The sequence below is a fragment of the Aotus nancymaae genome, unplaced genomic scaffold (assembly GCF_030222135.1).
Source record: "Aotus nancymaae isolate 86718 unplaced genomic scaffold, 86718_ANA_hifiasm-v0.15.2.pri h1tg000008l, whole genome shotgun sequence".
Lineage (NCBI taxonomy): Eukaryota > Metazoa > Chordata > Mammalia > Primates > Aotidae > Aotus > Aotus nancymaae.
This window is the reverse complement of record NW_026988419.1, coordinates 54,035,842-54,047,359: the sequence shown is the minus strand read 5'-3', so window position 1 is coordinate 54,047,359 and position 11,518 is coordinate 54,035,842. Positions and strand designations below refer to the sequence as shown.

General features: G+C 37.1%; 1 protein-coding gene across 8 annotated transcripts in view; it reads left to right on the top strand.

Annotated features, from left to right (window-relative positions):
• The window catches only part of PJVK (pejvakin), a 45,643-nt gene extending 35,035 nt beyond the window's left edge, over nucleotides 1-10,608 (top strand). For 4 of the 8 annotated variants that reach the window (XM_012471470.3, XM_012471472.3, XM_064373298.1 and 1 more), the window contains 6 exons: nucleotides 1,666-1,898; nucleotides 2,603-2,798; nucleotides 3,334-3,475; nucleotides 5,605-5,722; nucleotides 8,044-8,142; nucleotides 8,665-10,608. In XM_012471470.3, the coding sequence (XP_012326893.1) occupies nucleotides 1,688-1,898; nucleotides 2,603-2,798; nucleotides 3,334-3,475; nucleotides 5,605-5,722; nucleotides 8,044-8,142; nucleotides 8,665-8,957 (1,059 nt within the window). In that variant the 5' untranslated portion in view covers nucleotides 1,666-1,687 and the 3' untranslated portion in view covers nucleotides 8,958-10,608. Of the gene's footprint in view, nucleotides 1-322; nucleotides 388-1,665; nucleotides 1,899-2,602; nucleotides 2,799-3,333; nucleotides 3,476-5,604; nucleotides 5,723-8,043; nucleotides 8,143-8,664 lie in introns of those variants that run through there. The other 4 variants (XM_012471477.3, XM_064373300.1, XM_064373301.1 and 1 more) reach the window with 2 other exon arrangements.
• The last annotated feature ends 910 nt before the right edge of the window (nucleotides 10,609-11,518 follow it).

Here is an 11,518-nt window from a genome sequence, read left to right as displayed (position 1 = left end):
CCGCCAGGCGGGCTCCTTTGTCTTCTGGGCTTTCGTTGCGAGATGGAACGCTGGTCAGTGCATCCCAGCAAAACACGTTAGGTGTAAACGAAGGCCTTTCTCCGACCCTGTGTTGTAATGGCGTTTGCCTGGGATGCAGCACCTTTGGTGGGCCATTAGATGTCGTGTCTCTTCTCCAGGGGTTTGCTAGGCTTTGCAGAAATGCCCCCCCTGTGTTTACTCGGTGTCCTGGAAGATTGCTTTGTACAATGCTATTCATACAAAAGGATGTTATTAAAAGTGATTTATGGCCGGGCGCGGTGGCTCACCTGTAATCTCAGCACTTTGGGAGGCCGAGGCGAGCGGATCGCTTGAGGTCATTTGTTCGAGACCAGCCTGGCCAACAAGGTGAAACCCTGTCTCTACTAAAAATACAAAAATTAGTTGGGAGTGGTGGTGTGCACCTGTAATCCCAGTTACTTGGGAGGCTGAGGCAGGAGAATCGCTTAAACCCGGGAGGCATATGTTGCAATGAGCGGAGATCGCGCCACTGCACACCAGCCTGGGCGACAGAGGGAGATTCTGTCTCAAAAAAAAAAAAGTGATTTATTATTTTGTTAGCATGTGAGCCCTGGATGTTTGAAAGCAAGTGAAAGATGTTCAGAATCTAATCAAACGATATCGTTTGATGCTTTAATTAGAGCTTATTCTCTCTTCCTCTCCATTCTCGTCTATATATGTATGAATAGAGATTACTATCCATCACTGTTCTAATGGGTATCTTATTGGAAGGGCTACACGGTCACTATTTCAAAATATATTAACGTACGCATAACACCTATGGCAAAACATTTAAGCACTTGGGTAAAATTCATTTTTAGTCACAAAATCACTTAAAAACAGGCCAAAACTTTAAATAGCTCTTGTTAAAGGTTGAGTAACTGGGATAATAATGATTAAATAAAAAGATGCAGCAGGACTCACTCCATTTTAAAGAAACAGAGTCTGTGTGCCAAACTTCAGAGTAAAAAACCACTAGGTAATAGTTTATATAGTTACTTATATGTAATGTGGCTTTGCTTTTAAAATAAAGATCTGCATATGTTTCTCTATAGTCTATGAATTCATATTTAATATTAAACACAGTTTTGTAAACATGTAAGGTGGAAGGTGAATGAAATGCTCAGTGAACTGTATGCCATGAGGATTCAAAACAGCACTTTTGTGTTGCCAAAATTCCAGTGGTGGACTTGTGAAGGGATTCCCTTTGGACTAGGTCCACTATAGATGGTATCCGGGACTATTGTTAGTGCCTAAATTGCATTGCTTCCCACAGGGCTATATGCTTCCCTTAAAATTGGTCCACTGCCAGTGGCAAATCACCTTCTACTGTGATCTTTATCATAGATTTTGGTCATATTTTTATGTTATTAGTTTTCTGTGTATATTTTAGTGCTATAGCCTGCCATTCCAAATTAAACATGCTCTTAGCATATCATTTTACACTGTTGATCTATAATTCATTACCTGAGCACATGAGCGGAGGCAGTGAATTATACAGTGGTAAACTACTTGGTGAAACTAAGCTTTGTATTTATAAGGTGTATAATTATATTTAGAAACACGCAATGCTTAATTTTGTGCCTGATTTTCCTCTTTGAAAATGAATTTATCTGGGGGTTGCAGATGATGACGTTTTGATATTAATATGTTTGCTGCTGCTACCAAGAGCTTTGTCAAGCAAGTTGGAGATGGAGGGAGATTAGTTCCTGTTCCAAGCCTCAGTGAAGCTGACAAATATCAACCTCTAAGTCTGGTGGTAAAAAAGAAGCGATGCTTTCTGTTTCCTAGATATAAATTTACTTCAACGCCTTTTACACTGAAAGATATTCTCTTAGGAGACAGAGAAATTTCAGCTGGTAAGTTTAAATGTTTCGGAGTGACAACTCAGTCATTGGTATTATTGGTAAGCTAAACATAGGTTATATATCCTACTTACATTAGTAATAAACATTCTCAATGATTAAAACAACTTTTATTATGATAATAGTCATAACATTATTAGGATCAGCAATGCCAAAAGCTTATATAATATCAAAGCTCTTATTGGTCAAATAATTTTCAAATCTATCAATTATTTTATAAATTGTTAATAACCAAGTCAACGTAGAATATGGCATATTCATCTATAAAATGGGATATTATTGGGCTTACCTATCTTATATGGTCAAATGAGATGAAAGTAATTTTTATTTATTTTTTACAATTCAATTATTTTAATTGGTAAACTGAAATGTATTTGAAGGGTAGGTTATATAATAAATTGATATTTTAATGAGTTACTGCTTATAAACACTTATTTTTTGTTTTAATCACCCAGTGGATTTTGATGCTTAATAAGTTCCATTGGCTGAACAGAAAATTTGAGTTCCTTTTAAGATTTCTGGCTATGTGTTTCTTTTTGTTGTAAGATTAATTGAATTACTATTTAAATCTTGGTGAGTCATGTTGCCTTTCTCTAACATTTGTGTAATTGAGTCTTCAATTGTGAATTAACATGTTACTATATATAATCTACATAAGATAAAGACATTTAAAAAATACTAAGTTTCTTCTTGTGAAGGTATTTCATCTTATCAATTACTGAATTATGAAGATGAATCGGATGTTTCACTCTATGGAAGGCGAGGAAACCATATTGTAAATGACGTTGGGATTAACGTTACTGGATCAGATTCCATTGCAGTGAAAGCTTCATTTGGTATAGTAACCAAACATGAAGTGGAAGTATCAACATTACTCAAAGAAATTACTACACGGTCAGTATAATAATCCTAATATATTTCAGTGTTTTCATTAAATACTTTAGCTATATAAACATCATTACAAAGAATGTTTAAAACATTGAGGTTGTATTTTACTATTGTAATTTGCTAGATATGTTTGAAATACATTAGTAGTATATTCAAACTTTGAATAAGGATAGATATCAAAAATCATTTGGCTTAAACAAAATTTTTAATTGTTCCACAAAATTACTCTGGCTCTGCACACATTTGCTAAATTATTGGATTGAAATAATACGGGGATCTGTCTGCAACAAATATGGAGTCCCCTTCAACAGACTTTCAACAGACAGTTGAAAGTCTTATATTCTACATAAGCATGTTTTAAGAAAATAGAAAGCAGAAACAAATTATGACATTTCTTTTGGGTGTGTTTTCTGACTATTAGGCTTGCCTTAACTTACTATTAGGTGAACTATGAATGAACAACACATGATAGCAAAAAATGTCCTTGATTATACGTAATCAGATGTTATAGAGTCTTGTGAATGTATCTTCTTTATTTTAGAAAAATTAACTTTGATCACAGCTTGATACGTCAGTCAAGGAGCAGCAGAAAGGCAGTATTGTGTGTGGTCATGGAGAGCATCCGAACCACACGACAGTGTTCGCTGTCTGTGCATGCTGGAATTCGAGGAGAAGCAATGCGGGTAAACCACACTCATTGGCCTTCTCTTACTAACTAAAATGTTGCCATGGGAATTTTTTACCAGTATTGAATTCCTAGTCAGACTTGCGTATTTTGTCAAATGTTTTGATGAAAGAGCTGTAGTTGCATAGGATTTTGCACAGTAATGTCTGTTCTAGAATATGAAAAAAAAAAAAAAACTTGGATTCTTAACATGTGTAATATAATGCAAAAACACTAATGCTTGTGAAGTTATGTGCATACTGGAGTCCGTCAAATTACTATTTAAGTGTTGTTTTAAGAATAAAAAATTGAGTGTTTGAGTTAAATTGTTTGATTTTATTTTTAAGTGATATAGTTTTTGGCCGGGCACAGTGGCTCATGCCTATAATCCTAGCATTTTGGGAGGCTGAGGCAGGCAGATCACTTGCAATCAGGAGTTCGAGCCCAACTTGGGCAACATAGAGAAACCCTGTCTTTACTAAAAATACAAAAATTAGCCAGGTGTGGTGGTGCACCCCTGTAATCCCAGCCACTCAGGAAGCTGAGGCCCAAGAATCGCTTGAACTTGGGAGATGGAGGTTGCAGTGAGCTGAGATTGTGCCACTGCACTCCAACCTGGGTGACAGAGCAAGACTCTATCTCAAAAAAAAAAAAAAAAAAAGTAACATTATGCAAAAACAGTAATCCTTGTGAAATTATGTGCATATTGGAGTCTTTCATATTACTATTTAGGCGCTGTTTTAAGAATAAAAATTGAGTACTTAAGTTGAATTGATTTTATTTTTCAGTGATAGAGTTTTTACACTTTGAATTTTTAAAAGCTGAATTTATGTTTTTATATTCAAATAGTTTTTTAAAGTTAATATTATCAATGACCAAACATGCTTTATTCAAGGTTAGCTAAATCCTTTACAAAATATTAGAGGCTATGATCATGCCACTGCACTCCAGCCTGGGTGACAGATTACAGGTGGATCATGCCTGTAATCCCAGTGCTTAGGAAGACTGAGATAGGAAGGTGACCTGAGGCCAGGAGTTCAAGACCAACCGGAGCAAAATAAAGAGACCCTGTCTCTACAAAAAAATAAAAAAATAATTAGCAGTGTGTGGTGACATATGCCTCTAGTCCCAGCTACTTGGGAGGCTGAGGCAGGGGGCTGCCTGCAGGGTGTTGGGTCCTTGTCTTTTAGAATTTGGGAGCCTTTGAAAAGCCATTGGCCTTCCCACTGCTATTGTGTCAGGGAAGATGTGGCAGCCGCTTCTCTGAACCACCCCTTTGCCTTCGGACTTCTCTGTGGCCAGCAGCTGCCTGACCAGGGGCCCGGAGCCACGGGCTCAGCTGATGACCATGGGCTCCATGTCCAACCAGCAGTTTGCAGGTTTGAGCTCAGGACTTAGGGAGGACACCTTAGGATGCAGGGGCGGCCAGGAGTTCAAGGTTATGGTGAGCTATGATTGTGCCACTGCACTCCAGCTTGGGTGACAGAGAGAGACCCTGTCTCTGAAAAAAGAATTAGAAAGATATCTGTTTTTAATTTTCAGCTCAATTATGATAGTGTTTATCTTTGTCATTAAGTGACACCTAATAATGACCTGATTGGATTAAAGCCAATTGTTAGAAAGATAGGATTCAAGGATAATCTTTTCTAGTCTTTGCAAATAAAAGTTATGTTCAGTACCTATATTCAGTTGCCTGTCAAATTCTGATTAATATTGGATCATTTTTGAGGCAGAAACTGAAACATTTACTTGATTGTTGGCAATTGCTTTAGAAAGCGACTAAAAACTTTGAGGGGGCTTCGGAATGGTAGACAGGCTAGGCTGTAAACTTTAACTCTAGCACTGCTTTCTAAGATTTGCTGTCAAAAAAAAGCTTCTACTCCAGAGCATTATGGTTGTGGTAGCACTAATCATGGGCTGGAATACTAAAGTAAGTGAAAAAGTGCAAAGGTGTTTTCTAATATAGACTAGGAGTTTCTGTTGGACCAGTTGGATCTCTGCTATAAAAAATGGTTTAATTCAAGAATAATAATTCTTTATTAGGGAATTTCTTGCTTTCTTTTTGAATTATAGGAGATGTTTGTTTCTCCAAAAAGCTATCCTTACATGATATAATCCTTAATAATGTTATTCATTTATTCAATATAGTTTCACTTTATGGATGAACAGAATCCCAAGGGAAGGGACAAAGCTATTGTTTTCCCAGCACATACAACTATAGCTTTCAGTGTTTTTGAACTCTTCATATACCTGGATGGTGCCTTTGGTGAGTTAAGGGTCTGCATGAAATACAAATGATTTTTAAGGTGCATTTAATAGGGCATGTTTCTGTCTCTCTCTCTCTGTCTCTAACAATTATAGAAGATGCTTTCAGCGCTGTCAATCTTATGCTTGGGTGAAATAGGTGGGAAAGGCCCTACCTTCCCTGCTTCCCCATTCCTCTTTTCCACTTCTAGGTGAAGTTTGTAAACTCTCCACTACTCCATTTAAAAGCTAAAATGCCATCTACTGACAAAGCATTCCTTAGCTTACATGGGGAGATAATAAATGACCTTCTCATAGGTAGTTTTTGATGGTGGTAAACAGAGGAGTAGGTAGATAGTAGGATGCCTCAAGTGTTAGGAAGCTCAAACCAGGGCATCTAAAGACAGCTATTCTTACTTCAGTTTTACTTATCATAGACCCAGCTTCCCCTTATACTCTTACCAAAAAATAACTTTAAAAGTAAAATTACTTCCTCCAAAATTGTTACCTTGTATAATATCTAGGTGCAGCTCACTTTAGGTCTCTACGTTTCACAGGTCTTTAAGGTTTGTTGGCCAGCTGGAACAAGTCCAGGTGTAGCCCAAAGGATCAGGAAAGGGAGCCCCTAGCCATGGTAATTAGCAAATGTTTTTAGACCTGTTTTTGTTCATTTCTTCAATTTCATAGGAGAGGGAATAGGGAGTTCAGAAAAAAAACAAAACTACATGTTAAGTAAATTTTTTTTTCTTTTTTTTGAGATGGAGTTTCATTCCTGTTGCCCAGGCTGGAGTGCAATGGCATGATCTGGGCTCACCGCAACCTCTGCCTCCTGGGTTCAAGTGATTCTCCTGCCTCAGCCTCCCAAGTAACTGAGATTACAGGCATGTATCAACTATGCCCAGCTAATTTTGTATTTTTAGTAGAGACAGGGTTTTGCCATGTTGGTCAGGTGGGTCTTGAACTCCCGACCTCAGGTGATCCGCCTGCCTTGGCCTCCCAAAGTGCTGGGATTACAGGCATGAGCTACCATGCCCCGGCAAGTAAATTGTTTTTTAAAAGAAATATTTTTAGGGCCGGGCGTGATGGCTCACGCCTGTAATCCCAGCACTTTGGGAGGCCGAGGCGGGTGGATCACGAGGTCAAGAGATCGAGACCATCCTGTTCAACATGGTGAAACCCCATCTCTACTAAAAATACAAAAAATTAGCGCGTATTTTTACGCTAATTTTAGGGCTTGGTGGCGCGTGCCTGTAATCCCAGCTACTCAGGAGGCTGAGGCTGGAAAATTGCCTGGACCCAGGAGGCAGAGGTTGCGGTGAGCCGAGATCGCGCCATTGCACTCCAACCTGGGTAACAAGAGTGAAACTCCGTCTCAAAAAAAAAGAAAAAAAATATTTTTAATTTTTGTGGCTATATAATATATATATTTATGGGGTACATGAGATATTTTGCTACAGGCATACAATGCATAATAATCACATCATGGAAAATGGGTTATCCGTTCCCTCAAGCATTTATCCTTTGTGTTACAAACAATCCAATTATACTCTTTTAGTTATTTTTAAATGTACAAATTCTAAGATGGAGAAAAAAACTGTACAATTATATTATTTTGACTGTAGTCACCCTGTTATGCTTTCAAATACTAGGTCTTATTAAGTAAATTATATAAGTAGATTATATATCGGATAACTTTAGGTTTTTACAGTTTTATTGATGGTTGGGAAGAATGTAAATGGACTGATGCATCCGAAAGAATTTAAAATATACATATAATTTGGACTTCCACTTCTAGGGATTTATCCTACAGATATATTTACACATATATGAAATTATATGAGTACCAGTATATTCAGTACTCAATAACAAGAGATTGGAAGCAACTATAAGGAGACTAAATAATGATGCATCCTTACAACAGAATACTATGAAGCCATTAGAGTATATAATACTTTTAAGAGATTTTTAAAGAGCTGAGTATAATATGTAACTATTTGGGCATAAATAATTTTATATACCTACATGTATACATACATCTTCCTTTATGCTTGTAAAATATATGGAGTATTTCTGGAAGCGTACACAAGAAACTTAAACGATGGGTGCCCCTGAGCCCTGAGGTAGAAGACTGTGGCAGGATTCAGGGTGGGCCAGAGACTTATTTGTCACTGTATCCCCTTTTGGTATGAATTTTGTACCATGTGAATGTTACCTTTTCCAAAAGTATGTAAAAGTTAACTTAATAAAACACAATGAATGATTAGTACCAGAATTCATCACCCCATCAAACAATAAAATATGAACTGTTCAAGTTATAATATCTTCTAAAATTTTTTTTTGTAGACCTTTGTGTCACTTCAGTGTCAAAAGGAGGATTTGAAAGGGAAGAAACAGCAACATTTGCACTGCTCTACAGATTGAGAAATATACTATTTGAAAGAAGTATGTCCATTGAGGAGTACTATGTCTTTTTGTTTGTTTGTTTCCTGGCCTAACACATGAGGTTATCTATTCAGTAATCCCATCTGTTAAGGAAAAATTTAAATTTAAAGTCTGGCTGGTATGGTGGCTCATGCCTATAATCCCAGCACTTTGGGAGGCCAAGGCAGGCAGATTGCTAGAGCTCAGAAGTTTGAAACCAGCCTGGGCAATGTAGCAAAACCACATCTGTATAAAGAACAAAAAAAAAATAGTTGGTTGTGGTAATGTGCACCTGTAGTCCCAGCTACTTGGGAGGCTGAGGTGGGAGGATCACTTGAGCTTCAGAGGCAGAGGTTGTAGTAAGCAGAGTTTGAGCCACTGCACTCCAGCTTGGGTGACAGAGCCAGACCCTGTCTCAAAAAAGAAAAAAAAACAGCCAAATTATTTCATGACTAATGGATTCACATATTTATTAATGTATTTGCTTTATATATTTTTCATTTTGACTTCTAACACATTTCTGTTCTGCTTTTGTCCTTTTAGATAGAAGAGTGATGGATGTCATTTCTCGTTCCCAACTTTACTTGGATGATCTTTTTTCTGACTACTATGAAAAACCTCTCAGCATGACTGATATTTCACTCAAAGAAGGGACCCATATCCGAGTTAACTTACTTAATCACAACATTCCCAAAGGGCCTTGCATACTCTGTGGAATGGGGAACTTCAAAAGGGAGACAGTTTACGGGTGCTTCCAGTGTTCTGTGGATGGTCAGAAGTATGTGAGACTTCATGCAGTTCCTTGTTTTGATATTTGGCACAAGAGGATGAAATAAAATGAAAAGTGAATATACCATGTTGGTGTTTTAGATGCAGTTGTGCCACAAACCTTCCCTAAATTATCTAGGTTTGCTTGGATGAGTTAAATTAAAACAAGAAAAGGAAAAAGAAATTAACCTGTCTGGGTATCATATTCTGTAGGGAATCCATAAGCCTGTGACAGTGCACCAGAATGTAGGGATCCATGAGCCCCACATTGGGCACCAGAATGTAGGGAGCCAGCCCTATATCACCCATGGGTACCCCGAGTTCAGTGGCAACAAAGGAATGAGAAAGACAGATAAAGAGAAAAAGTGGGACCAGGGGGCCATCACTTCATTACTCTGGAGGTGACAGTGAAGGCCCCGAGCTCTGTTCATCCACACTATTTATTGATTACAATCACTTTGATCTACAGGGTAGGGGTGGAGTGATGGTAGGATGAATCAGTGAGCCTGAAGTGAATCAGTGAGCTGGAACTGGTGTCTCATCCTAAGGATTGATGACAGTGGCAGTTTGGGAGTTTCACAAAACAAGAACATGTGGTTATCTTTAACTTATTATTTATGTGCAGCTGGTGGAATGTGGGCCTTACAAAAAGCCTACAAGTCTGGCTACATCACAGTGCTATGAAGGAGTTTTACGTCCTTGAGTACAATGTTTATGGTAGCAGAGCCGAGGTCACCCTCCACCAGAACATGAGGCATGGAGAGGCCTTCCTCCTCAGAGGCCTCCTGTGGCCTTCTGCAGTTTGTTGTTCCTTATCTGTTACTTATAACCAATTTATGTAGGCACTCTGTAAATCCTTTCTCCTTTGCAGTGTTTCCCAACAATATTCCCCATCTATAGAGACGATGACAATAGTGTCTATTTCTTAGGTTGTCATGAAAATTAATAACATTGTTTGTATCAAAAAAGATTTACATATAAAATTCAGAATAGAGATGTTCTTTCATAAACTTGCCAGTCAATCATTTTTGGGATGTAGTCTATCATTTTAGATAACTTTTTATATAATTAAGAGATTTTTCTAAATACAATTTTATTTTCAATCAACTTTCAATTCAACATATGATGACAAGAGTGCACAAGTAATAACTTTATGGTGCTTCAACTATTGCCTTTGGTCTGGTAAAATGAGAAAAATGTGTTAATAATTTAAAGTAATCCTAAATGTTTAATTGCAGTATCAAATTGAAAGCACACTCAACTCAACATGGGGTTTTGTATACACAGTTAACAAGGTGACTGATAGTAACAGGCTGCTATTCTATGATATGTGTGTGCTCACGAGTTTTGTCTTCATAAAACTCACTATTGTCATTGTAAAGTTAAGGCAGATAAGACATGTCTGTTTTTTGAAAATGTTTAAAACATTTAACATATTCAGTTCTGAAAGATCTTTTTAATCTACTCTGTTAAGAAAAATGAATTTTTCATGCACAACCTAAATTACTTACAATGTACCTTTATTAAAATAATTATAAAATGAATGTTAAAATTCTAGAACTCAAAATGTAGTCATGGCACTCAATGCCATATATATGCATATTGAGACATAAAGCAATCATGGAGATATGAAATACTTTACACTGTACTGTATGTAGAATGATTAGAAATTTATTTTTAATTATGTAAATACAAGTTTTAGAATGAATCATCTCCCTATTCATGTGGCATTATCTGTCATTTTTAAAAAACAAGTTTAAAAGCACTTTGTATGAAAAATAATGGGACAAAAAGATTAGAATTACAAAGTTTAGATTATAGAGTGACTTATTAATATGGATACAGAGAATGGAGACAGGTTCCAAACCAAAATAAAGAATATTGTGTTACTTAGTTTACTTCAACAAAGCAGGTTTTCCTGAGGGAAGGCAATCAAAGAGTAAATGATTAAGCACATGAGAAAGTGTTAGAAAATTGAGCATAGAAATGAAGGAATATTGGGAGGAAGAAAAAGATAGTACAGATTTTTGTTTTATGAGGTGTCAAATTATGTGCTAGCCGTATGTGTTATTTACTAATCTCATGGTGGTTTTACACCTATATATACTTTTGTTTTTTTTGTACCTACTCATCTGAAAGCCCACTATTTTTAAATGGAATTTTTGACAGTGTAAAGGAGTTAAAGGATGAATAATGGTTTGGAAAGAGCAAGTTTCAGAAGGTAGAAAAAACTTTACTTGTTTGGAACTCAATTATTTTGAACAGAGCTATTTACTGTCTGACCATACTTTCTTATATATGCAGTGCATTAGTCCATTTTCACACAGCTATAAAGAACTGCCCAAGACTTGGTAATTTGTGTTTTTTTGTTGTTGTTGTTGTTTGTTTTTGAGATGGAGTTTTGCTCTTATTGCCCAGGCTGGAGTGCAATGGTGTGATCTCAGCTCACCGCAACCTCTGCCTCCTGGGTTCAAGCATTCCCCTGCCTCAGCCTCTCGAGTAGCTGGGATTACAGGCTATGCCTAGCTAATTTTGTATTTTTAGTAGAGACGGAATTGCTCAATGTTGGTCAGGGTGGTCTTGAACTCCTGACCTCAGGTGATCCACCTGCCTCAGCCTCCCAAAGTGA